The 27,820-nt window shown below is 38.3% G+C and overlaps 1 protein-coding gene across 2 annotated transcripts in view; it reads left to right on the top strand.

Moving 5' to 3' along the window:
- Positions 1-357: 357 nt before the first annotated feature.
- Positions 358-27,820, top strand: part of TAX1BP1 (Tax1 binding protein 1) — an 87,421-nt gene continuing 59,958 nt past the window's right edge. For both annotated transcript variants that reach the window (XM_027075171.2, XM_027075170.2), the window contains exons 1-4: positions 358-517; positions 7,971-8,139; positions 22,696-22,798; positions 27,188-27,375. In XM_027075171.2, coding sequence (XP_026930972.1) covers positions 7,978-8,139; positions 22,696-22,798; positions 27,188-27,375 — 453 coding nt within the window. In that variant the 5' untranslated portion in view covers positions 358-517; positions 7,971-7,977. The remainder of the gene's footprint in view (positions 518-7,970; positions 8,140-22,695; positions 22,799-27,187; positions 27,376-27,820) is intronic.

Below are 27,820 nucleotides of genomic sequence, written 5' to 3'. Positions count from 1 at the left end.
TTGTCATCTATAAAATAAACGGATTCATTTAGACAGGATTTTTAAGAGCCGGGCAATGCCATGGTAATAGTCCATGTAACTTTGTACTACCCTTTCAACCTAACTGGTAAGTTACCTAACTTTCCGGTCAAAGTAATAATTAAATGAAAAACGCAAATCCAAACGGACCCTGTTTGACTAGGTCTGCGAGCGATTCCTGTGAGGCCGAAGAAAGAGGAGGAGTAGCCGAGCCGGGGTAAAAGGCCGGTCTGGAGTTTGGATCCGCCCGCAGAGCTGGTTAAAGGTCACGTTTGCAGAGACCTCGTTTCAGCTGAATGGCCCGGCCCACCAAGCGCTGCGGTGGCGGAAGGGGCGGGCCCACAGCCGGAAGTGACGTACTGCCGGCTTTTTGGCACTGAGGGGAGGTGTAGCCGGTCGGGGGAGAGAGGTAGTGGTGGCGGAAGAGGTTCGGCGGCTGATGGCGGCACCGGCTCGGAAGCCTCTCTAACGCTCCCTCTGTCTTGGGGCTCCTCGCAGGGTAAGTACCTTCCCCGACCGGCTCCAGCGACTTGTGCGGGGCCCCAGCTGGAGCTCTTTGGGGGCTCGCGGTACGCTCCTCAGCTCTTAAGAGTCTAGGGGCCTGGCCAGTCTCGGGAATGATCGCCGTGGTGACGACGCAGCCAAATGACGATGCTTTCCTTCCCCAGGACAAACTTTTCCTTCTGGACTACGGTTGTAACGGGGGTGTGGGCAACTTCGGTTAGCAGTGGGGCTGGGAAAAACGACGGGTGGCCGCCCCACACGGCGGGGAGGCCCCGGGATAGGCCTTCGCGATTTGGGGGGAGCCCTGGGGGACGTGGGCACTGTGGCGGGGGCGAGTGACACGGGGGACTCCCGAAGAAGAACCTGTCTTGCCCGAGGCCCATTCTAGGGCGTGCTCTGAGGGCAGTATGTGTGCTGCCGGCGTAGGCGAGCTTGGGAAAACAGGTCGAGTCCGAGGCTCGGGTTTGCTCGGGTGGGGTGAAACCCAGGTGTTTTGGTTTGTGTCGCCGTTGGAGAAAGAGGCGGAGACTCACTGCGCCGCCTCCGTTTGCGGGCGGGGGGCGGAGTTAGCTGTTGGGGCCGGATCGCAGCCTTCACCTGGGCTACAGGTCTGGTAAACGTTTCTTTCGTCTGTTTATGGGTGGCTCCTACGCTTAACGTTCCGAGGGATCTCAAAAAAAAAAAAAAAGTCTTAAGAGGGCCACACGTCTTCTTTTGCTTAGGCAACTTTTCTTGATTTCACAACTCTCCCTTTCCTCCACCCAACACCCTGCAGGCTCGCAAGTTGTGGTCTGGTCCCGACCGGTCTCCTCGCCTGGGGCAATCTTTGTTTGAATTGGGTGTGGGTCTGTGTGTGTCTGTGTCTGTCTGTGACTGTTGATACATTTAGTTCCCTTTTTAATAATAGGTTTATTTGAAAACACGGTGGCATTTGACTTTATAATAGGTTTTAAGGCTTCAAACGTTCTGAGGACAAAGATTTACGACAAGGATTTAGACGGGAAATCTTACTCAAGTCTGCGTTATACTCATTGTAAAAGTTCTACGAACAGCGCGAACTGTGGCACTAATTACGATTTTCGTGCTCCGTTCCAAATCATTTAAAGAGATGAATTCAATAACATGTTAATCCAAAAGTGGGACGATTGCCCCTCAAAGTCCCATGCAGGTAGAGAGAAGGGCCTGAGGTCAGGCCTTTGTTTTGTTCTTAAACTTGGTTTCTCGAAGTATTGATTACGTTAGAAATGACTTATTAGGTCTTTTCAATTTATTTTTTGCAACTTCAAACAACATCCTGTTGTTTTTTCTTGTAGTCACATTGAGTTGTATACCTGTTTACAGTTAATGCTGTAGCCATTTTAATGTTAAATATGAAACATTCTAACGATGCTCATGTACTTTGGGGGAATACATATGTGAGGTTTATTGGATTTTAGTTTTTTGGATTTTGGATATTACTAAGTAAAATTTTGGCTGTATGCTCTTCGGGCTTTTAAAGTTTATTTTGGCTCAAATCCTTACAGAAAGATAAAAATTCTTTTTATATGGGCCAAGATCATAGCTTTTTATTTTCTCTCTCTCTTTCTCTTTTTTTTTTTAAAGTTTATTTTGAGGGGCGCCTGGGTGGCTCAGTCGGTTAGCCATCAGAGTTCAGCTCAGGTCATGATCTCACAGTTCGTGGGTTCCAGCCCCGCATTGGCCTTTCTGCTCTCACTGCAGAACCAGCTTCTCCCACCCGCCCCCCTCAAAAATAAAAATAAAATCTTTAAGTAAGTTTATTTTGAGAGAGCGTGAGCAAGGGGAGGGGCGCAGGAGCTAGAGAACACCACGCAGAGCGGTGCTGACAGTGCAGAGCTAGTCGCTGGACTGGAACTCACCAATCGTGAGATCAGGACCTGAGCAACATCAAGAGTTGGACGCTTAACTGACTGAGCCACTCAGGTGCCCCAAGATAGAGTTTTTTAGAAACCACCTTTAAAAACAATCTACGGAGTAAATAAAAGTGGTATGAGTGACACCTGGGCAGAGTGTAGTGGTACTCAGCTGTAAAGAATTCTAGAGATAGGGATGCTGGTTGTAAGAGTGCAAGTTAACAGATTGTTGGCTTTGCTTCTGCCTTCCAAAAAGATTTCAGATAACATTTTTCTGCTCTATAAACCAGCTGATAATCTTTGAACTAAAGTATGAATAATTGGAAACTATTAGAATGTTAAACAGTTTTTCCTTCAGATATTTGTGTGTCCTATGGGACTGAAGTTTGGAGATAATTTTAAAAGTCCATATATTTTTAACTGAAGATTTTAAAGACTTTTTTTTTTTTTGCTGAGTTTGTCATTCATTATATACAAGGTGTTCTATTGCAGGTCATACATGGAGTTTTTATTACTGATCTTTACTTACAAACATACGCAAAAGGAGAACAAACGGTGGAAGGAACGACCATTTTGCTAATCTTGTTTTATCTCCTCCAAAACATTTTTCCCCCTGGAGTTTTAAAAGCAAATAAATCCTGGACATCAGGATATTTCACTTATAATTAGTTTAGTGTCTTTAACTTGATAAGGACTTTGGGGAAAAAAAACCCACAATTACCACAATCATATCACACAGAACAAAATTCAGAGTATATTTTCTAGTTCGCTTGGCTGAGGCTTACATTTTGGACTAATCCAGCAAAATAAAATAAGTAGCAGAAGCCACTGGAAAAATACTACCACAAAAGACAGATTTGTTTTGGGCTTGAAAAAGTTCCAGCAGGAATAAATACAACATTGAAGTGCTTCCACCTCTTCCCTACCCGCCCCCCCATTTATTTTAACTACTTAACTGAGTGCCCACTGCACGTTGTCTTTTCCTTAGATATTGATGAATCCCCAGAATAACACAATTGGATTTTAGACCAAAGACTTAATAGCATAAAGTTTACAGCATAATTCATACAAAGCGACTCTAGAGATATTTGGGAATATAGTAGGAAACATGGAAGAGGTCACTGCAGGCAGCAAGTGTATGCATTTCAGACTTGGTTTCCCAGCTGAATGTGTTTGGTTCTTTAATTCTTGAGTCGAAAATTTTTGCTTAGCCTTCGTTTGCATCTTAGCATACCCACGTTTCTGGAGATGTACTTTAGAGAATGGGAAGTAAAATTTGGTCTAGTCCCGCTGCTTCCATTTCCCTTTGTGTGTAGGGGGGGGGCTATATTTCCTCTCCAGCTGAGGTGCAGTTTGTTCTTTTCCTCAGGATGTTAGTGAAGCTACACTTCCCAAGCATTACCACAAGGTGATGCAGTGACTTTGCACATTAACCTCTCCACTGGGCTTTGTGTCTCTGCGTGTGTGTGTGTGTGTGTGTGTGTGTGTGAGAGCGGGTGTGCATGGATATTGTATAAATCTGCCTGTGAATCATCTTGATACATTGACATTCTCAGTGAATTTCAGCATTTTTTAAAGCTTGCCCATCTTTTCATTTCTTTATCTGAGTAAGGAGTGAAACAGGACTTCTATGGGAAATTTTTATTTTACTATTTGAAATGGATTAATTCATGTGGTAATTACATTCAGATTACATTTACCCTAGTTAAGTTTTTATGACTAGGAACTATATTGGAATTTAATTTTTAAAGTTTGAAAAACTAGTAATGAGAGTGGAATGACTTGTAAAACATTTCTGTAGTTATAATTGCATTGAAATTTTTAAAAAGGGAGGAAGGGGTGTTGGAGAGAGATTAAGGTTATTAGGATCACAAATTATCTTAAGATTTATAATCATGAATATATTTAAAGTCTGATTTAGGGTTTTCTGTTAAAAACTTGAATTTTGGGGGGAAGGTTTAAAAATGCAATTTTATGTTAATATGTTTATTTAAAACAGTGAAAACAATGCATTTATCTATACCAGTAAAATATCAATTAAAAGTTGTCTTCACACAGATTCCTCTTGAGTAAAGACTGTTGTGTGTACTTTTTGAGTCCTTTTTGATCAATTTATAAGCATATAAACAAACATACATAAATATATAGATCTGTACCTTGCTATTTTTCATCTTTTCAGTGAAGTAAAAGTGTAAGATTGATTATGGATTTTTAAGACACTTTTGTAGTTGAGGTTAAACAAAAGTTTAAACGTCACTGCCTTGTTTTATAACATAATCACAGCTTTGTTAATTCAGTTTACTTTAGGAAACATGTTAAGTTTTAAGAAAAAGTTTCATTCTTAAACTGCTTTTAATTAAAAACATGGCAACTCATTCTAATCTAGCCTTATTTTCTCCTTAATAAATACCCTCCTCAGAGAAACTGAAATATTCATTTTCTTTGTAGAAAAATATTACTGATTCACTTGTCTCAGTTTTGGTAGGTGAGTCTGCTAGAGGTTGGTTTCATTGATTTAGCTATAGCTTCTCTTATACTGATATAACCAGTACTGAACAATATTTCAAAACTGGAATTGATGGGTTATTTTTTCCTTCTTTATGAAGCCATTGACTTGAAAAGAGATTATCATTAGTGACTTTATTAGCACCATGACATCCCCCTGAGCCCAAATTAGGTCAGACAATTCAAAGCAGCAAAGTAAATAACACTTCATTTATTTTATGCAGAGTTCCCAATGTTTGTAAGTAAGTGCTACCTTTTTTTCATTTTACTGAAGGCTTTGGCATACCAGCTGGGGAATACTAGTTAAGTCCTTCTGTGAAATAGGGCTGCTGGTCATAAAGCCTTTTTGTTAGTGCAGAGATCTTACCTAGAAGGATTGCTACTGAATGCGCTCTCCTTACCTTGGAATCCTGGCAGAGCTCACAGCTAGCTAACAGTCAACCAGATTGGTATTCTAGCAGTGGCCTCTAGGTTCACCATTGACATTCTCTTTATTAGATGTCCAGTATATTCAGTAAAGCAGTACTTGAATAGAAGTTGAGCAGACACAAGAAGAAAAGTGCATATTTTCTGAAGTGTTTATTATTTTGAAACTTCAAAAATTTGCTAGTATTTCAAATAGGTCAGCAAAAGAAACATATTGTAAAAGCATGTTGTCTGAGATCTTCTTAGCAATAAAGAGTTTTTTAACCTTTATTTTTGAGAGACAGAGCATGAGCATGGGAGGGACAGAGAGAGCGGGAGACATAGAATCCAAAGCAGGCTCCAGGCTCCGAGCTGTCAGCACAGAGCCCAACATGGGGCTCGAACTCACAAACCATGACTTGAGCTCAAGTCAGATGCTTACCGACTGAGCCACCCAGGTGCCCCAAGACTTTTTTAATAGTTAAAATATGAGTATAGACTAACTGCTGTGTTTGCCCTATGGAGACTTTATTGATTGTGAAGTAAATGAGATTAATTTGGTTGGCAAAAATCTTGCCTCTTTTTTCCCCATCACGGAGATTTCTGTTGTGATGACTAAGAAGCAAGTACCATAGGGATATTGTCTAGTTTATGTGTACTGTAGAATCAATAATAATTGTACTGAGTCTGTGACACACGTATAGATGGCTTTTACGAGTAAATTCTCAGTTGTATCCTTTTTCTCAAAAAGTCGAGTACAAAATATGGAAAATATTTGTGTCTTGCAGATTTTTATAGTTCATTTTCACCATCTCTTGTGCTTGGTGTTCACTAAGCAGTGAACATTCACTGAATCTGTAATAGATTTTCAACAGCTATGTATTTCATTGGCACTATACGTTAAAAAACAAACACAACAACTTAGTTTTTGAGATTGAGGGCGCAGTTGAGCAAGGGGCAGAGAGAGAGAATCCTATGAGGAGCTGAGAGAGAGGGAGGAAGGGGTGGGACTGAGAGAAAGTGGGGATAGTGTTTTACTCAAAGTGGAGTTCGAGCTCACCCAATGTGGAACTTGAACTCCTGAACTGTGAGATCATGATCTGAACTGAAGCCAGATACTTGATGACTGAGCCACCTGGGTGCCCATAAAAAATAACTTATTTTTAAATCAGTAAATCTATGGAAAGAGCATATGAACACTGGAAGCCAAGGTAGGATTATTAAACCCAGAATGAAAGGGTATAAAATCAGTATAGGCTGAAAGGAACAGATAAGCTGAGTTGTGTCAAGTAGACCAGCTGAGATTTTATGTGATTTGAGATATCTGAACAAGCATGTACCAGAAGTCCTGAATGAAGACAGGCTAGGTCTGGGCATTTGTGGAAATGAGTGAGAGGTGGTAATGAATACTTAAGATTACTTGGGGAGGGGTGCCTTGGTGGCTTAGTTGGTACAGCATGAGACTCTTGATCTCTGGGTTTGTGAGTTCGAGCCCCTTGTTGTAGAGGTTATTTAAAAATCTTAAAAGTAATCTTTATTTTTTAAAGAAAAAAAAAATGCATGCACACACCCATACTTCCCCAGATCCTGCTTTCAGAAAGTCATTGTCATCTTTTCATTTTTTTAAAGTTTTTTATTATTTTAATATTTTATTATTTTTTATATTTTTATGTTTATTATATTTTTATAATTTTTATTTATATAATTTATATTTTATTATATTTATAATTATAAATTTTATAATTTATTATATTTTATATTTATTATAATTTTATAATTATTTTTTATAATTTTTTATAATATAAAAATTTTTATAATTTTTATTATTTTTTATATATTGTTCTTTGAGAGAGCGTGTATGGGTGGGGGCAGAGAGAGAGGGGGACAGGGTATCCAAAGCAGACTGTGCTGACAGCAGGGAGCCTGATGTTGGGCTCCCAGCTCATGAACTGTGAGATCATGACCTGAGCTGAAGTCGGCTGCTTAGCTGACTGAGCCACCAGACACCCCTAAAGATTTTATTTTTAAGTAACTTCTGTAACCATTGTGGGTCTCTAACTCACAACCTTGAGATCAGGAGTCACATGCTCTACGTACCGACTGAGCCGGCCAGATGCCACCCAACCCCCCTTTTTGGAGAGCCCCTAATGATTTTAAAATGTAGCTCAGGTTGAGAATGTTGGTCTAAGGGATCACGAACATGGGTCAGGAATGCAGACACAGAGAGGTTAACATCAATTAATAGGAGCCTAAGACCTAGAGGAGGATGGGTGGGATTGAGGAAGAAAATTACTAAGTTCCAGGGTTCAGCATAGAAACACTTCTGGTTCATTTGCTTTTGCTTGCAAACGAAACAGTGGGCTAGGCTTTCCAAGAGAGTTGAGAGTTTTTGATTTTGGTTTTAACGTTTTTTTAATCCTTATGTAACTTCCTGAGTCATTTTATAACTTGTTATTTCCTGGTTGTGTTTTTATATTTAAGCACATTTAAAAAAATTTAACCACATTTTTAAAGACGAGTTCTAACTATATATCTTGTCAATAATTATGGCATGCAAATTCTCATGTAATTTGCATTCAGTGTTATGCATTTTCTGAAGGTGTAAGGTTTTTTTTGTTTTTTTTTTTTTTTTGGTTTCATTCAACTTACATGATTTACTTGTTACAGATTCACAATGACATCCTTTCAAGAAGTCCCCTTGCAGACTTCCAACTTTGCCCATGTCATCTTTCAAAATGTGGCCAAGAGTTATCTTCCTAATGCACACCTGGAATGTCATTACACCTTAACTCCATATATCCATCCACATCCAAAAGATTGGGTTGGTATATTCAAGGTAAGAACTTTCTGTGTATTTCTTTCACTTACGTATTCTGTTTTCTATTTAAGCAGGTTGATATGTAGCTTATATAAGCCTCGTCTTAACTCTGCATTGAGGGCCTTTGTTACAATTGTAAACTTAAACGTTTTGTAAACATGAAATATTTAACAGTACTGAGTAGTATACAACAAATACTGGGAACTTGATTTGCCAGACTCACCTCTCTTTGATCAAAAGGTTCAGTGTCACTCCAGGTCTTGTGAAAACTTTTCAGAATCCTTTTTTTTTTTTTTTTTTCTGTTTTCTCCATTCCTTACCTGAAAAAAGATCTTTTCCTTTGAGTTGTTATATCATTTACTGTCTCTTCCAGTCATTTGTAATTAGTGTTAATTATACAATTCTATAGCCATGTTACTCTACTATTCTACTTAAATATTGCTCATATTGTCATATGCTTTTGTAAGAGTTTTCTGTTTTACATGACTAAATAGTAAACTCTATGATGGCAGGTATCCTAGTCCTTAAATTTTGCCATTTTTTATAATATTTGTGAATTACATTGAGGTGATCATTATGGTGGTGCTTTACTGTGCTACAGATTTTCTGGCAATTTCAACTCTTTACAATGTAGTAGAGAACTAAAACAAGAGAATCTCTTTGGGGTGCCTGGCTGGCTTAGTTGGAAGAGCATGTGACTCTTGATCTTGGAGTCGAGTTCAAGCCCCACTTTGAATGTAGAGATTACTTAAATAAAATTTTAAGTCATTTGAATATTCAAAATGTCATAAATGTCAACAGTAAAACTTTTCTACTGGGTTCCTCTGGATTCTCCCTCAGAATAAATTTATTTTAGATCTGATTTTAATGGTTCTGAAATTTTGATTGGTGTGTATAGGTTAAGCAGCGAACTAGAAAAGAAGAGTTGCTGCTAGAATTAGGGACATTGAGGGTATCTAGAAGTGAAACATGGCTGTACAGAGTGAGGAGGGCAGAAAAACTATTGAACAAGGGGCACCTGGGTAGCTAGTTGGTTAAGCGACTTTGAGCCCTGCATCGGGCTCTGTGCTGACAGCTTGGAGCCTGGAGCCTGCTAGTGATTCTGTGTCTCCCTTTCTCTCTCTCTACCTGTCTCCTGCTCATACTCTGTCTCTCTCTCTCTCCCTCTCTCTCAAAAATAAACATTATTTTGTTGAATTTTAAAGTTTGGCATGCAATGACATTTCCTTTTATTATTAGAGAGTGTGTGCGTAGGGGAGAGGGAGAGAGAATCTTTTATTATTTTTTAAATAATTTATTAATTTTTTAAATTTACATCAAGTTAGCATACAGTGCAACAATGATTTCAGGAATAGATTCCTTAATGCCCCTTACCGATTTAGTCCATTCCCCCCCCCCCGCCCCCACAACCCCTCCAGGAACCTTGTGTTTGTTCTCTATATTTAAGAATCTTTTATGTTTTGTCCCTTCCCTGTTTTTATATTATTTTTGCTTCCCTTCCCTTATGTTCATGTGTTTTGTATCTTAAAGTCCTCATATGAGTGAAGTCATATATTTGTCTTTCTCTGACTAATTTGCTTAGCATAACATCCTCTAGTTCCATCCATGTAGTTGCATATGGCAAGATTTCATTCTTTTTGATTGCCAAGTAATACTCCATTTGTGTGTAGACACCCACACACCCCACCTCTTCTTTATCCATTCATCCATCAATGGGCATTTGGGCTCTTTCCATACTTTGGCTATTGTCGATAGTGCTGCTATAAACATGAGGGTGCATGTGCCCCTTCAAAACAGCATCCCTGTATCCCTTGGATAAATGCCTAGCAGTGCAGTTGCTGGGTCATAAGGTAGTTCTATTTTTAATGTTTTGAGCAGCCTCCATACTGTTTTCCCAGAGTGGCTGTGCCAGCTTGCATTCCCACCAGCAGTGCAAAAGAGATCCTCTTTCTCCACGTCCTCACTAACATCTGTCGTTGCCTGAGTTGTTAATGTTAGCCATTCTGACAGCTGTGAGGGTGGTATCTCATTGTGGTTTGGATTTGTATTTCCCTGATGATGAGTGATGTGGAGCATTTTTTCATGTGATGGTTGGCCATCTGGATGTCTTCTTTGGAGAAGCATCTGTTCATGTCTTTTGCCCATTTCTTCACTGGATTATTTGTTTTTTTGGGTGTTGAGCTTGATAAGTTCTTTATAGATTTTGGATACTAACCCTTTATCTGATATGTCACTTGCAAATATCTTCTCCCATTCTGTCACTTGCCTTTTAGTTTTGCCGATTGTTTCCTTTGCTGTGCAGGAGCTTTTTATTTTGATGAGGTCCCAGTAGTTCATTTTTGCTTTTCTTTCCCTTGCCTCCGGAGACGTGTTGAGTAAGAAGTTGCTGCAGCCAAGGTCAAAGAGGTTTTTGCCTGCTTTCTCCTCAAGGATTTTGATGGCTTCCTGTCTTACATGGAGAACTTTCATCCATTTTGAGTTTATTTTTGTGTATGGTGTAAGAAAGTGGTCCAGGTTCATTCTTCTGCATGTCGCTGTCCAGTTTTCCCAGCACCACTTGCTGAAGAGACTGTCTTTATTCCATTGAATATTCTTTCCTGCTTTGTTAAAGATTAGTTGGCTAGAGGGAGAGAGAATCTTAAGCAGGCTCCCCATTTGGTGTGGAGCCCGCAGGGCTTGATCAGTGACCTTGGGATAATGACCTGAGCCGAAATCAAGAGTTGGATGCTCAGCTGACTGAGCCACCCGGTTGCCCCTTCAGTTTCATTTTGAATCCCTCCTGCCTTGATTTTGCCTGATAGAGGAGTCATTTACTATTTTTTGTTTTGTTTCTTAAGTCAAATTACAAAATGGAGACACATTCATTGCAACATTTTATGAAATCAGTACCTGTTTTGATTTTATGTGAGCTAAGAGTATCAAGTTAAACTGAGTGAGAATTGGTGTTTTGTGCAAGAATGGGTCAGGGAAGAATACAGTAGGGAAATAAGATTAAAGGAAGGGAGGGGCGCCTGGGTGGCTCAGTTGGTTGGGCCTCCACCTTGGGCTCTGGTCTTGATCTTGCAGTCCTCTAGTTCAAGCCCCGCCCTTTGTCGGGCTCTGTGCTCACAGCTCAGAGCCTGGAGCCTGCTTCAGATTCTGTGTCCCTGCTCTCTCTCTCTGCCCCTCTCCCACTTGTGCTCTGTCTCACTATGTCTCTCAAAAATAAATGTTAAAAAAAAATTAAAAAATTTTAATGTTTTATTTATTTTTAAGACAGCATGAGTGGGGATGGGGCAGAGAGAGGGGGAGACACAGAATTCAAAGCAGGCTCCAGGCTCTGAGCTGTCAGCACAGAGCTCAACGCGGGGCTTGAACTCACCAACCGTGAGATCATGACCTGAGCCGAAGTCAGATGTTCAGCTGACTGAGCCACCCGGGCGCCCCTAAAAAAAATTTTTTTAAAGGAAGGGAGGGGCATTTCTGACAGGAAAGTGGTATAAGCAAAGGCATTAAGTTGAGAATGTTATGAGTACAGGTTAGTTTGACTGGAACATATGTTTCATTTAGGGAAGTGGAGAGAGATAAGTGTGGAATTAAGCTTTAGTCTGTTAATGGAGGACCTTCAGTGTTAGTCTAAACTGTTTGTAGGTTTGTTATGGGTAGTGGTATGTCTTTGTATATGTAGGTATTTAGGCTGGTGTATGATAAATTGTATTTCAAGAAGATGAATCTTTCCCTTTTTTCCTTCAGACTGCTTATTCTGATTTTTAATTTAAAAAATTTTTAGTTAATGGCCTGTTGCCTAAGCCACAAGCTTATGACTTTCCCTTCAAATTTAGTCAAACACCAGTTCCATCCATTTTACTTCCTATTTATTTCTTTATTTGTAATTTCACTGCCGTAGACTTATGCCTCCTTATCTCTTTACAGGACTATTGCAATAGGTTACTTGTTTTCTCTGCTTTCATTCTTGCCCCCCCCCCCCCCCATCTATTCGTCAAACTACTCTATAAAAACTATAATATAAAATGAAAATCTGAGCATATCTTCCTTTGGTTTTAAACTCTTAAGTGGTTCTTTATCATCTATGGAATAATGCCAACATTAAATAACTTTACCACTGTGCCTTATAAGGCTTCTTTATATGATTTGATTGAAAACTTTATTTTTTTGTCATTGCCTGCTTTATATTTTTTGCTTTGGTAATGCTAAACTATCTCTTGTGTACTCCAGGGACTATAACTTTTCTTTAAGAAGTAAATATATAAATGAATACAATTGTGTAGAATGCCCTTGGATTATAGAATTCCCTAGATAATACTTTAAAACTCCATAGTAATTTCAGGCATATAGTAAAAATTTCAGAATCTATGGGAAGACTCAAGAAATCATGTTTAATAAAGTGGAATTGCCATGTTTATTGCATGTTTTAAACACTTTATGCATACTGCAAATTGCCCTCTAGGATGATTTTGATAGATATGATATTGACAGGCAAGCAGGGAGAAAGTGCCCAGATGGTAGCTCTAAGGGAGAAGGAATGAAAGGAAGGTGTGTGCGGTATGTTTTGAGAAAGTGTTAAGGAATTTGATTTGCCTGGGACAGGTAACAGTTTTAGAAGATAAATGGGGGGGACATCTGGGTGGCTCAGTTAAGTGTCCAACTCTTGATTTTAGCTCAGGTCATGATCTCACAGTTTGAGATTGAATCCTGCTTCGGTCTCTGTACTGACAGCTTGGAGCCTGCTTGGGATTCTTTTTCTTTCCCTCTGCCCCTCTCCCCTGCTTGTGCTTGTGTGCATGCTCTCTCTCAAAATAAATAAACATTAAAAAAAGATGAATGGTTGGTTTGGATTACGTTATGGATTTAATATCTGGCTGAGGAATAAAGTAAAAAGAGTAATAAAGTTTAGAGGTGAATTTTTATTTTGGAGGGTTGAGTGAGATTAATTGGAATTAGAAGAGAATGGAGGCAGGGAAAATGTTTAGACTATCCTAATTTCCTAGGTGGGATAATGAAGGCCGACGGTAGAAAAGGGAGTCAATTGTAGGTAATAATCCCTAAGTAGAATCCATGGGGGTTTGTCAGCAATTATTTGAATGAATTTGGAGTGGAACTCATTCATGGCTTCGGTATATTCAGTAAGGAGGAACAAGGTTATGTGGTAAATAAGAGTTGAGGGGACTTGAGTATGCAGAAGATTTGGTTCTGCTACTGTGGAAGAATGTCCTAGGGAATTGGAGATTGCTGAGCATCAGTTTTAGGATTTTATCCAGAAAGGTTTAGCACCCAGAATTATGAGTGAAGAATTCCAAGGTGGTAATCATTGAGATTGCGATTTGGAGAGGTAAAGGTGGGGGAGAGAATGGGAAGGGAATTCAAGAAGACAAAGGATACTAGGGTGGATTTAGGTGCTCTGTTGATATGATTAACTGATTATGAAGTTGGGTAGGGAAATGAATGAAGCTAGTCAAAGGATGTAGACTGGGTTGGAGATTTTTATTTTTTCCTTGTAGTTTCCCTCTCCTCTGTATGGACTGTTTTTGATTATAACTAAAATAAACACGTAACATTGGTTTATTTATACTTTGCAAAGATTTTTCATCAGAACATTATAGTTCCCATTTTACAGATAATGGAATGGAGGTCCAGAGAGAAGTGACTTACAGTTATTCATTAAACTTTGGAGCTGAATCTTGAACCTCATGTAAATTGGCATTCAAGAATTGTTCTCTGGGGGCGCCTGGGTGGCTCATTTGGTTAAGCAGCTGACTCTTGGTTTCAGCTCAGGTCATGATCTTACAGTTTCATGAGTTCGGCCTTGTATTGGGCTCTGGGCTGACAGTGTGGAGCCTGTTTGGGATTCTCCCTCACCCCCTCCCACTCTCTTAAAATAATAAACTTAAAAAAAAATGTTCTCTGGCAGTTTGAGAGATCTGGTTATCTAAAATTAGCAACAGAGTTCCTAGTAAGTTCAACATGCATTTTATGAGTGATAGAGTTGAAGTAAAAATATAGGAAAAGATTTAGAATTATACCTCATGCTGTATTTTTATTGTAAATGCAACATTAATTGCAGTAAAATATATGTCACATTATGTTTGAGTTTTGTTTTATTTATGTTTGTGTTTATTATTTGTTTTAATTTTTAAATTTATTTTCGAGCATGTGAGTGGGGGAGATGGGGGCGGGGGGTGGGGAGAGAATCTTAAGCAGGCTCCATGCTCAGTGGGGAGCCCAATATGGGGCTCGATCCATGACCCTGGAGTTGTGACCTGAGCCAGAATCAAGAGTTGGATGCTCAACCGACTGAGCTACCCAGGTGCCCCTAGTTGTTATGAATTTGATTTGGTTTTAGTTGTACAAATATATAAGCACAAGGAATTTACATTTAGATTTATGCTTAGTACAAATTAAATTACCTTATAATTAAAATAATTTTTAATAAACTAAAGGTCCATGAGATTTTTTTTTTTTTTTTTTTTTTTTTAAGACTTGAGAAGGAGACTTAACAGTTCTCATGTTTCAGATACTTTTCTAGGTGAGGAAATTGGGAGTGCAGTGATCGTTGTTTCCAAAGTCTTTTTAGGCAGACCATGCTTCCCAGTAAGATACTGTTTTCACGCATCATACCGCCAACCAGATTAAAAAAAAAAAACCCTTAATTTCCTGGCGTGGACAGTGAACCTGAGCAGTGATTTTATGCATGAATATCTTGTTTCAAGCTTTTGTTTGTTTTTCCTTGTTTCTCCTTTCCTTCTCATATTTCCTTTTCATATTCTCTTCTTTTTGCTTTTTCTGCTTTTCTGCCTTGGTCTCCCTTGAACCTTGTCTCATTTTGTTTTTAAAAAGTATTCTCCTAAAAATAGAGTAATTGTAAAATAATCATAATGTTAGAAAACTTGGAATAAAGTATTAAAAAAATTAAGATGATCAGCAGTCTTCTTGCCCAACTATATTCCTGTCTAATAACAGTGGCTAATACTATTAATGTTTAAGTATTTCCTTCCAGTCTTTTTTTAATTAAAGGAAGACTTTCACTTTTTCTATTGCATATATTTGAAAGTAGTTTGAATAATATTGCATGCCCTTTTTTATGCCCTGAATTTTTTCACTTAGGATTATAATCACTTCTTTACAAGATTTTTTGACAGATTTTTTAAGATTTTAATCTATATCCAGCATGGGGTTCAAACCCATGGTCCTGAGTAAAGAGTTGCATACTCCACCAACCACACCAGACAGGCACCCTGATAGTCCCTTTCTTTATCTTTTTCTTCTTGTTTTTTTAATTTTTAAAATGTTTTTATTTATTTTTGGGAGACAGAGTGTAAGCAGGAGAGGGGCAGAGAGAGAGGGAGACACAGAATCTGAAGCAGATTCTAGGTTCCGAGCCATCAGCACAGAGCCTGATGCGGGGCTGAAACTCACACATCCTAAGATCATGACCTGAGCTGAACCAACTGAGCCACCTGGGTGCCCCTGTCACTTTCTTAATATAAGTAGCTTTGTAACGTTTTGTCTTATGGAGGGACGTTTATACTGGTTGATACTTCTATTTTACAATCAGCATTACTTTCTCATGTATATTTAGGCATTTTTGGAGTTCTTTTTCTTTTAAAAAGGGAGGATCTTTATTCTTATAAGTGATTTTGGGAACTACAGAATATACAAAAGAAAGAAAATGCATGTCCTTATCCATTGTACCCCCACCTTCCCCAGAAATACCTGTTGTTAAGTTTGGTGTATATTTTTCTAGCTTTTAAACATCCATAGGCTCATTTTATACTATTTTGTAGATTATATATTTATCCATATGTAACTAACAAATTTATTTTCAGTGCCTTTCTTACTCCCAACTCTTAAGTCTGTCTTCCTTTACCTCTCCCCTAAAATCAGTCCCTCTGAGTCTGTTTCTCACTTTACAAGTGCTCTTTGTATGCTGTCCCTGATGTTTGTCTTTTGTTCTGTTAAGGTTTCTCCAGAATTTATTAATATCTTAGTTTTACTAGGTAATCTTGATGTCCTTCTGATCTTTACGTTCCGTCTCAGAATTTCCTTTATTGTCCGTGCTTCTCATCCAACATATTTTTCTGAAATGTTAATCCTATTTAAAGGGAAAACATGGGCACCTGGGTGACTCAGTGGGTTAAGTGCCCACTCTTGGTTTCGGCTCAAGTCATGATCTCACGGTTTCTTGAGTTCGAGCCCTGCATCCGGCTTGGTGCTGACAGTGCAGAGCTTGCTTGGGATTCTCTCCCTCTTTCTCTGCCCCTCCCCTGCTTGCTCTGTCTCTCTCTCAAAATAAATAAATCAGTTTAAAAAGAATAAAGGGAAAACATTTGTGGTTTTTTTTCCTTCCATGTTATCCTTGTTTCTTTTCCTTTTTATGCTTTTGTTTTGCTGTTGCATTAGTAGAAGAATTATGCCCAGTACTTTGGTAATTCCTCAAACTAAACTATGTGCAATAACGGTTGCTTTGGTTCCTTCCTTAGTATAGATATGCCCTCTTAACTTGATTCAAGTGCAGCTCTTAGAAGCAAAGTGTTTTGACAGTCATGGGAACTTTGTTCCTTTGTTCTAAGTTGTTGTTATTGTCATTTTTCATTGTTTTAAAATTGCTGTTATCAATTCTAAATGTATTTTCTTTCCATTTGCTGTTAGTAGACTAAAAGGCAAATTCCCTTGCATTTTAAGGGATTGAAATCTGTAGTCTGAGTTGTGAAATCTGAATTCCAATCATGTTTTAACCACGTGACCAGGAAAATAAAAACAAGCTGTGACTTGGACACTTTGTTGTCTGACTTTTTTAATTAGATATTTACTGTTCTTATGCAGTTGTACATAATTTCCAGAGGTGTACTGTGTTTTTTCCATTATGACCTGCTCTGCTGTATTTTCACATGAGTTTAGGTGCAAGCCATACCTATCCTAAAGGAGCCTGTACTTTGTATCTTTCCAGATAGAGAGACTTTTACATTTATTTATTTATTATTAAAAAAAAATTTTTTTTTAACTTTTACTTATTTTTGAGAGACAGAGAGAGACAGAACAAGTAGGGGCAGAGCAGAGAGAAAGGGAGACACAGCATCCAAAGCAGGTTCCAGGCTCTTAGCTGTCAGCACAGAGCCCGACGCAGGGCTTGAACCCAGAAACCACGAGATCACGACCTGAGCTGAGGTCAGTTGCTTAACCGACTGAGCCACCCAGGCGCCCCTACATTTATTTTTTTATGTATGCCTGACATGGCCCTTCCAGAGTGACCTAAGATCCATTGTTCAGTGTTTCTTACTCAAAAGGAGTTTAAAGCACAGTTTTATACTTTATACTCTGGGTTGCATCTTGACCGTCTCCTCAGTGGTCTCAGCAGGGGATACCTGTGACATCTCGTAGCACCGTCAACTACTTCTCTTGAGAAGAGTTGCCCAGACATAGAGGCAGTAAAGGAAAGCAAAATGTTAGATAGACTTTCTAAGTTACCAGTGTAGGCAACCAATAAGGAATAGCCTGAGCTATTGTGATTCACTTGGAGAAAACACAGCAAAGACCAAACCACTCAACATCTCTTTTGTTACACATATTTTTCTTATATGATAATGGATCTCATTTCTCCCATTTTGTTTTTCTTAGCTACAAACAGAGCTTTCGCTCTTTGCTGTTTCTCTTTTGTCAACTGCACTTCTTTTAAGAATTATGTAGTTACCGACTCAGTGTTGAAAGTGGTGGAATTTCAGAAGGTATGAAAGTATTACATATCTTGCCAGGAAAGGAGTGAGTAGTGTCCTGGTGGTTAAGAGTTTAAACTTTACGTTCAAATCCTAACTCTGCTATTTCCTAGCCTTTTACTAGTTTCTTAATTTGTAAGATGATAATACTTACTACAAAACATACATTCAGTAAGTCTCTGTTAACTGCTATTCCCAGTGCCACTTGAATCAGATACCTGTAATTGTGATGTTTGCAGTTTTGTGTGTCAGTCATTCAGAAGTTAAATGGCACACTCAGTTTTTCCTTCTCTTGACTACCTGGTCCAGGTAGAGCCTGTTCACTTAGGGAGATTCCTTCCTTCCTTCCTTCCTTCCTTCCTTCCTTCCTTCCTTCCTTCCTTCCTTCCTTCCTTCCTTCCTTCTTTCCTTTCTTCTTCCAAGAAAGATGTTGCTCTAGATAAGTGTTTCTTTCAAGATCAGTAAATGGAGACAAAGAATACAAGCTTTGATTTGTACCAGGTGTATCTGTTGGGGGAAGAACTTCAGATGGGCTCTTTTTTAGGAGATGGTGAAGCATTGGGGGATCTAAAGTGAGGGGAGAGAGCATCATAAAATCAAGATCACTGTCCCTAATAGGCTCTGTGTCCTTGGGTATTAATGAATGGTAACATTTAATGAATACCAGTGTGCTCAGCTCTGTGCTGATTGCTTTATGGGAATTATTTAATACACAGCCCTTTGAGATTGTTACCATCATCTCCATTTTAAAGAGGAGGGAACAGAATAACTTGTCTGAAGTCATATAGCTAGTAAGTGCTCTTTCTGGCAGTCTGACCTGAACTTCCTGTGGTCTTAGACACTGTAATATACTGTGCTTGCAAAAACTACCGTTTATGGAGTGCTTACCGTGGGTCAGGCACTCTGTTGGGTGTTGCTTTTATGTTCATCATCTAATCTCATTCTTCTAACAGTTCTGAGAGAAAAAATAGCAGCCTTTAAGTGAAGTAGATCATCATGGATTACTCAAACTTCTCATCTATAGAGACGAATAGCATCTTTCAAATGTTTTCAAATGGTTTTCTTGACTGTGACATACAGAAAGAAAGAAATGTGATTTGACCTAGCAAAGACTTGTACGCAAATACACCGGAAATAAATTTTCAGGAAGTGTAATTTAGCCTTCATGCACTCATACTTCTAATTCTGTATAATTAAAAAATAAATAGGGCTGTGAACCACTAAATTGATATTACCACTTCTTACTGGATTGTGACCTACAGTTTGAAAACATTCCTTGAGAGACTAAAGATTGCTAATATTCTTCTAGTTTCAGTGTTCTGTAATCTATAATCCTAGGTTTATCAGAATTATAGAACATATGTATAATCTAACCCTGTGGATGAGGCGTAATCTCTTATATTACCTGCAAATAGATATCTAGTATAGGCATAGCTTGGTTGGGTTCCAGGTCACTACAGTGAAGTAAGTCATGATTTTCTTTGGTTTCCCAGCACATATAAAGATATGTTTACATTGTATTGTAGTCTGTTAAGTGCGTAATAGCATTATGTCTAAAAAAAAAGATGTATATCTTAACTAAAAAATACTTTATGCTAAAATGTTAACCATCATCTGAGCTTTCAGTGATTTATAATATTTTTGCTGGTTATGCCTTGATGATTCATGGCTGCTGACTGGTCAGGGTGATGGTTGCTGAAGGTTGGGGTGGCTGTGGCAATTTCTTAAAATAAGACAACAAAAGGGGCACGTGGATGGCTCAGTTGGTGGAGCATGTGACTCTTGATCTTGGGGTTGTGAGTTTGAGCCCCATACTGGGGAGTGGAGTTTGCTTAAAAAAACAAAAAAAAAAAACCAGTGAAGTTGGTCACATGCATTGACCCTTCCTTTCACAGTTTTTGTGTAGCATGCAGTGAATGCTGTTTGGTAGCATTTTACCCACAGTAGGACGTTTTTCCAGAACTGGAGTCAATCCTCTCAAACGCTACTGCTGTTTTATAAACTAAGTTCCTATAATATTCTAAATCCTTTGTTGTCATTTCAACAGTCTGCACCATCTCAAGAACACATTCTTTGCTCCTCCATAAGACGCAAATCCTCATCCACTCAAGTTTTATCATGAGATTGCAGCAATTCAGTCACATCTTCAGGCTTTACATCTAGTTTTCCTGTTTCCGCCACATCTGTAGTTACTGTTTCCACTGAAGTCTTGAACCCTCCAAGTCAGCCATGAGGGTTGGAATCAGCTTCTTCAAGCTCCTGTTTATGTTTTGAGCTGTTCCCATGAATAACGTTTTAGAATCGTGAATTCTTTCTAGAAGGTTTTCCAGATCCATCAGAGGAATTGCTATGGCAGCTATAGCCTTACAGAATGTATTTCTTGAGTAATAAGACTTGAAAGTTGAAATTCCTCTTGATCCATGGGCTGTAGAATGGATGTTGTGTTAGCAGGCATGAAAACAACATTAACCTTGTATATCTTCATCAGAGCTCTTGAGTGAACAGCTGCTTTGTGAATGAGCAGGATTTTGAAAGGAATCTTTTTTTCTGAGCAGTAGGTCTCAATAGTGGGCTTAAAATTATTTAGTAAACCATGTTACGGACAGATGTGCCATCGTACAGGCTTTGCTCCATTTATAAAGCATAAGCAGAGTAGATTTAGCATAATTCTAGAAATTTTGAGACGGTAAATGAGAATTGGCTTCAACTTAAAATTACCAGCTGCATCGGCCCTTAACAAGAAAGTTGGCCTGTCCTTTGAAGCTTTGAAGCCAGGCATTGACATTTCTCTCTAGCTCTGAAGCCCTAGATGGCTCCTTCTTTCAATATAAAGGCTGTTTCATCTACATTGAAAATCTGTTGTTTAGTGTAGCCACCTTCATTAAATATCTTAGCTATGTCTTCTGGATAACTTATTATAGCTTCTACATTAACATTTGCTGCTTTGCTTTGTGCTTTATATTACGGAGACATTTCTTTCCTTAAATCTCCTGACCCAACTTTTGCTAGTTTTTTTCTGCACTTTCCTTACTTCTCTCAGCCTTAATGGAAATGAAGATAGGATAGGGTCTTGCTCTAGATTAGGCTTTGGCTTGAGATAGTGTTGTGGTGGTGTTTGATCTTCTATCCAGACCACTAAAACTTTCTCCATATGAGCAATTAGGCTGTTTGGCTTTCTTACCATTCATGTGTTCACTGGAGTAGTACTTTTTTTTTTTTTTTAACATTCATTTTTGAGAGAGAGAGAGACAGAGCATGAGTGGGGGAGGGGCAGAGAGAGAGGGAGACAGAATCCAAAGCAGGCTTCAGGCTCCGAGCTGTCAGCACAGGGCCCCACGGGGGCTCAAACTCAAGGAGTGGGAGATGATGACCTGAGCTGAAGTCGGATGTTCAACTGACTGAGCCACCCAGGTGCCCCTGGAGTAGTAGTTTTATGTCCTTCAAGAACTTTCCTTTGCATTCCTTTTTTTTTTTTTTTTAAATGTTTTATTTTTGAGAGAGAGCAAGCATGAGCAGGGGAGGGGCAGAGAGAGAGAGAGAGAGAGAGAGAGAGGGAGGGAGACAGAGGGTCGAAGTGGGCTCTGTACTGATAGCAGTGAGCCCGATGCAGGGCTTGAACTCACAAACCCTCAGATCACGACGGCGTTGGACTCTCAACGCATTGAGCCACCCAGCCACTTCTCCTTTGCATTCCTAATTGGGCTGTTTGGTGCAAGACACATAGCTTTTGGCTTGTCTTGGCTTTTGACATACTTTCTTGCTAAGCTGAATCACTTCTTTGATTTTAAGAGTGAGATGTGCAACTTTTCCTTTCACTTGAACATTTAAAGGCCACTGTAGGTTTATTAAATGGCCTGATTTCAGTATCGTGTCTCAGGGAATAGGGAAGTCTGAGGAGAGGGAGAGAGTAATGGGCCAGTTGGTGGAGCAGTCAGAACATACATATTAAGTTCATTATTTTATATGGCTGTGGTTCATGACACTCCAAAATAATTATAACATTGAAGACCACTGCTTACAGATCACCATAATAAATACAATAGTAATGAAAAAGTTTGAAATATTGTGAGAATTACCAAAAATGTGATAGTTATGAAGTGACAAATGCTGTTGGAAAGATGGTGCTGATAGACTTGTTTGATTCAGTTATCCCAAACCTTCACTTTGTAAAAACAACAGCTACAACGAAAAAACCCAAATGTAGTATTTGTGAAGCACAGTAGAATGAATTATGTGTGTACTTGTTTTAAACATCTCTAATACTCAGTATTTAACACTGTACAGTTTGTCTAGAAAATATAGACTGATATATGTAACATAGACATTTTGTAAGTTGAAGATGTTTTAGATGTAGGTGGGACATAGGTTTTCTATATGTGTATATTAATGTCTGGGCAATACATGCCTTTTTACAAAATTTACCAATTGGCTGCAGGTAAGACTTGATATGAGAGATTAGTGAAGTTTTAGTTACCACGTTAATGGGGAGAAGGAAATCTAAACACACTGAAATTTGAGATCTAAAATAGTAAGTTTTAAAAACTTAACGTACAGTGAAGTTATAAAGAGAAACATGAGTTGTTATATTTGATCACGTGCATACTAAGATTTTCCTTGAGAAATTGGGTATCAAATTGTATTTTTAATACATAATAGAAACTGGACTGTTCCATTTATGTAGATCTTTATAACACTATGTTATAGCTTAATAAAAATCATAAAAATTTGACAGGCTTGTTAAAATACCCAATAATTTGTAAACATAGCAACCCATGTTTTAATTTTAGGATGCAGTAAAAGACAATATGCTATATCACTCTAGTATTAAACTACTTATAATCTCTGTGTTCTTATTATTTTCCTTTAGGTTGGATGGAGTACTGCTCGTGATTATTACACATTTTTATGGTCTCCTATGCCTGAACATTACATAGAAGGATCAACAGTTAATTGTGTATTAGCATTTCAAGGTAAGAACCGAAAACTGCAGAACTTGATGAAATTAAATGTTTTAATTTAATTTTTATGCCATTAAAAATGTTGTTCTCCATTGTAATGGTCTACTTAGGCATGTCCAACATACCAAAGTTGAATTAATTAGTGTCTTTGTTTAGCAAAAGTCATAAGAATATAAATATGAGTGTAGGATACATATTTTATCTAGGCATTTAGAAGGATTTTTATTTTTGCTTGGGGCACCTGGGTGGCTCAGTCGGTTAAGTGTCAGACTTCGGCTCAGGTCTTGATCTTGTAGTTTGTACTGCACATTGGGCTTGCTGCTGTCAGTGCAGAGCCTGCTTCGGATCCTGTGTGCCCCTCTCTCTGCCGCTCCTGCTTGTGCTCTCTCAAATATAAACATTTTTTTTTTTAAGTTTTTTTGTTTATTTTTCATTGAAGAGTGAGTTTCTTTCCAGAGCCCAATGTGGGGCTCGATCTCACAAACTGAGATCATGACCTGAGCCGAAAACAAGAGTTGAATGCTCAATGTTCAGTCATTTTTAATGTGATTAATTTTCTTCAGTTAACTTAATGAATTTGTTACAGTGACTAATGATTTCACTGGTGGTTGGTTTACCATGAAGTTAAAAAGCAGTAAATAAAGAGAAAAGTATCCAGTTAGTTAAGAGCATTTTCATGGGAGCTAAGCATAAATGCAGTTGTTTTCCAAGCTTTTAAAAATTCACCAGGTGAAATATTACTTTGAAATTCAGAAATAAAAGCTTCTGCCTGCCTAAAACTCATTTGTTATATAAAGTCAAGATAGTCATGAAAAACTTAGTCATAGAGTATTAGAGCTAGAAGAGATTTTAAGCACAATCCAAAATGACCTTGCTCATTTTGTGAATGAGTCATGAGAATCTTGAAATGCAAAACTCAAAACAACTAACACAGATATATAAATGTAATTCTTTGCCCAAATGAACTCTTGTTGTAATTCAACTGATTGCTTTCCTATTTTCTTTTCAATGTTATTAACCTAATGAGAGATTTTTCTAGATAGCTTTAAATTTCAGCTCTGAATAACTACATCTGGTATCTCAAACAACATTTGAACCATTTCTTAGTGGATTACCTTTGTGTGATTTATCAGACCTTGAGTATCTAGTTTGTAGAATTTTTAAGTTTATTTATTTATTTTGAGAGAGACAGACACAGCGTGGGTGGTGGAGAGGGAGAGAAAACTTTGAACAGGTCCATGCCTTTTTTTTTTTTATGTTTATTTTGAGAGAGAGAGACCGCATGTGCACGCACATGTGCACAAGTGGGGGAAGGGGCAGAGACAGGGAGAGAGAGAATTCCAAGCAGGCTCCATGTTGTCAGCAGAGAGCCTGATGTGGGGCTTGATCATTCGAACCATGAGATCATGACCTGAGCCAAAACCGAGAGTCGGACGCCTAACCGACTGAGCCATCTAGGTGCCTCTAGTTGATAGAATTTCTAATGTCACGATACTAGAGCCGATTAGTCAGACTATATGTATTTTTTCTATTTAAACTTTTTATGTAAGTCTCTTGGCCATTTGCAAAGTTACTCAGCCATGGCTTAATAAATTTGGTTGTATATACTAGGAGGGTGGGGTTTTTAAAAGCTTTTAAAAATATATTGCTAGAGCTACCCTTATTTTTAAACTATATATTTTGAAATAATTTTGGATGTAAAGTTGCAAAAATAGTACACAGAATTTCTGTGTACCCATTGTCCAGCTTCCGTTAATGTTAACATCTTACATAGTACATTTATTTAAAAAATTAGGAATTTAACATTGGTGCACTGCTAGTGACTAAAGTATAAACCTTATTTAAATTTTATTGTTTCCAGTAGTGTTCTTTTTTCTGTTCCTGGATCCGATCCAAAATTCCACATGACATTTAATTGTCCTATCTTCTTATCTCCTCCAATCTGTGACAGTTCCTCATTCTGTCCTCTTTCATGACTTTTACAATCTTATTTTTTATTTTATTAAAACATTTTTTTAAGAAAAAAAAATTTTTTAAACGTTTATTTATTTTTGAGACCGAGACAGAGCATGAATGGGGGAGGGTCAGAGAGAGGGAGACACAAAATCTGAAACAGGCTCCAGGCTCTGAGCTGTCAGCACAGAGCCCGATGCGGGGCTTGAACTCACGGACCGCGAGATTACGACCTGAGCCGAAGTTGGACACTTAACCGACTGAGCCACCCAGGTGCCCCACATTTTTTAAGTTTTTTAAAATGTATTTTGAGATAGTGTGCACAAGTGGGGGAGGGGAGAGAGAGAATCCCAAGTAAGCTCCGCACTGTCAGTGCAGAGCCTAATGTGGAGCTGGAATTCATGAACCATGAGATCCTGACCTGAGCTAAAATCAAGAGTAGGACACTGAACTGACTGAGCCACCCAGGCACTTCTGTGTGGTGGTGTTTTTTCATGATTAGATTAAGGGTATACATTTTTTGGAAGAATATCGTTTAAGTGCTGTTTTATAGTCACTCTTCAGTGCGTTGTATCAGGGAGTACTTGATGTTCCTCTCTCATTCCTGGTGATGTTAATCTTTTTTTTAATTTAAAAAAAGAATTTTTTTTTAAAAAACGTTTATTCATTTTAGAGAGAGAGAGGGAGACTCAGAATCTGAAGCAGGCTCCAGGCTCTGAGCTGTCAGCACACAGCCTGATGCGGGGCTCAAACTCACGAGCCTTGAGATCATGAGCTGAAGTTGGATGATTAACTGACTGAGCCACCCAGGTGGCCCTGGTGTTGTTAATCTTGATCACTTGGTATCTGCTGGGTTTCTCTACTGTAAAGTTAGTATTTTTACTTTTGTAATTAATGAATACTATGGGGGAGTTAGTTTGAGACTAAGGAAATACCTTGTTTTTCCTCAAATTTTCACCCTCTAATTTTAGTATCAGTAAGATCTTGCCTATAACAATTAAAAAAATTTTTTTTTTCATGTGTGTTTATGTTTTTGAGAGAGAGAGAGTGAGAGTGAGTGTGTTCAAGCAGGGGAGGGGCAGAGAGAGAATTTTCAAGCAGACTCTGCGCTGTCAGCTGAGACAGCCGGATGCAGGGCTCAAACCCACAAACCGTGAGACCATGACATGAGCTGGAACCAAGAGTCTGGCACTTAACCAACTGAGCCACCCAGGAGTCCCTAGCTTGCAACAATTTTTATTGTTGTGTTTCACTAATGGTGCTTTTCTATGCTCATTCCTTGGACATTTACTAGTTGGAATTACTATGTTGAGTAGTTGTCTCTTTCCCCATAAGCTCATAGGTATTTATTTTTTTCTATGGAATAAAATCTAATACTATCCTTTTTTGTTGTGCAAATTATTCTAGCTTTCTTTGGCCATTGGGAGCTCCATCAGGTGGGCTCCTGTGTTTTTTGACATTCCCTCCACCCCCTGCCACTTTGAATTCTTTTTTGGGAACTTCTTTCTTGCAAGCACCACAAGTTGTCCCAGGCTTTTCTTGTATTTTCTCTGATCCTCTCTCTTTTTGCTTAGGAAGAAAGTTAAATATTTTTTAAAGAAGGAAATCAAGTGAAGTATATATAATAATGAGGTTGAAAATTTCAAGTTATGAAAGACTAGATGTAGTGATTACAAATTTCTGGGTAGTTATGAATATTCAAGATAAGGTGAATGTATTGATCTTTGTGTAGTCATTTCACCACCACTGAATGCTTCCTTCTTATAAAGTCATTGTGGGGGATGCTAGAATTTTTATATATATTATATATTTGCCCTCAGTATTTCTGAGTTCTTGATAGGATATAAAGCAAGGTAATTGAAAGTACTATGGAGTGTGGTAGGTATGTATGTATGTATTTTAACTGTAAAAAATACTGGGAGCTTTGGAGAAGAAGAGGTGAAGTTTAATTTTGAGCAGGGATAATCCAGCAAATCTTAAAAGGGGGTAACAGTTGGGATGAAGGAAGAAGGAACAAATATCAAACATATTCATCAGATAATGGGCTAGATGGTGTAAATATGTTATAGATTGTAATTCTGAGGTAGATGGCTTCATAGCTGTTTTACAGATAAGAAACTGGGACTCAGGGAGGTTGAGTTACAATGGCTAGTAGTACAGCTGGAGAAAGCTGTGTGATTCCAAAGATTATTTTTTATTCTGCAAAAGTGGACTTCATCTTCCTTTTTTTTATACAATTCATGTACAGTACATTCCTTCCGTTCAATATCTTTCTTTTCATGGAATGAGTGTCAAATTTGAGGGAAGATTTCTTTATATGATATATTCCCACCCGCAACCTAAACAGGGTCAGGAATGAGCAGAGATGGCAAGGTGTGTTAAATGGGGGGAAAAAAACCCATTAATTTCATAATAGGAAAGTTAATTTTTTAATTAATTTTCTTTTAGGATATTACCTTCCAAATGATGATGGAGAATTTTATCAGTTCTGTTATGTTACCCATAAGGGTGAAATTCGTGGAGCAAGTACACCTTTCCAGTTTCGGGCTTCTTCTCCAGTTGAAGAGTTACTTACTATGGAAGATGAAGGAAATTCTGACATGTTGGTGGTGACCACAAAAGCTGGTCTTCTTGAGGTTAGTACCAACAGTGAGCTAGTGATTTATAGATAATTTAAGAACAGGGCTCATGTTGGCATTTAAAGAATTTAAAAGAATAACCTGAAAATCAAATGGTTTTTAACTAAAATAATAAACTTAGAGTGTTGTTTTTGGAATACTTTAAAAATCTTCCTGTCAGTTACTGATTTCACTGTGGAAGGGTGAATCAGGGAATATCCCTGTCTCTTAGGTTGAGCATTTTTAGAATGATTTCCGTGTTCATTTTATCAAGTAAATAGCCTGGATTAACCATAATTTAAAGAGAGAAGGTGAAAGCCTTCTTACATTCTTTTAATTGACTATTTGGGAGTCATCTCATTGGCTCTAATAGAAATTTACTGTGCAGATGGTCTAATGTCTTACGTCTTAAATTTTAGTAATTATTGAAGGAGAAAATAGAACAACATTCTTATTTTAAGAT

This window comes from Acinonyx jubatus, chromosome A2 (assembly GCF_027475565.1).
Source record: "Acinonyx jubatus isolate Ajub_Pintada_27869175 chromosome A2, VMU_Ajub_asm_v1.0, whole genome shotgun sequence".
Taxonomy (NCBI): Eukaryota; Metazoa; Chordata; class Mammalia; order Carnivora; family Felidae; genus Acinonyx; species Acinonyx jubatus.
Note: the sequence above shows the minus strand (reverse complement) of the source record. Positions and strands in the feature narration are given on the sequence as shown.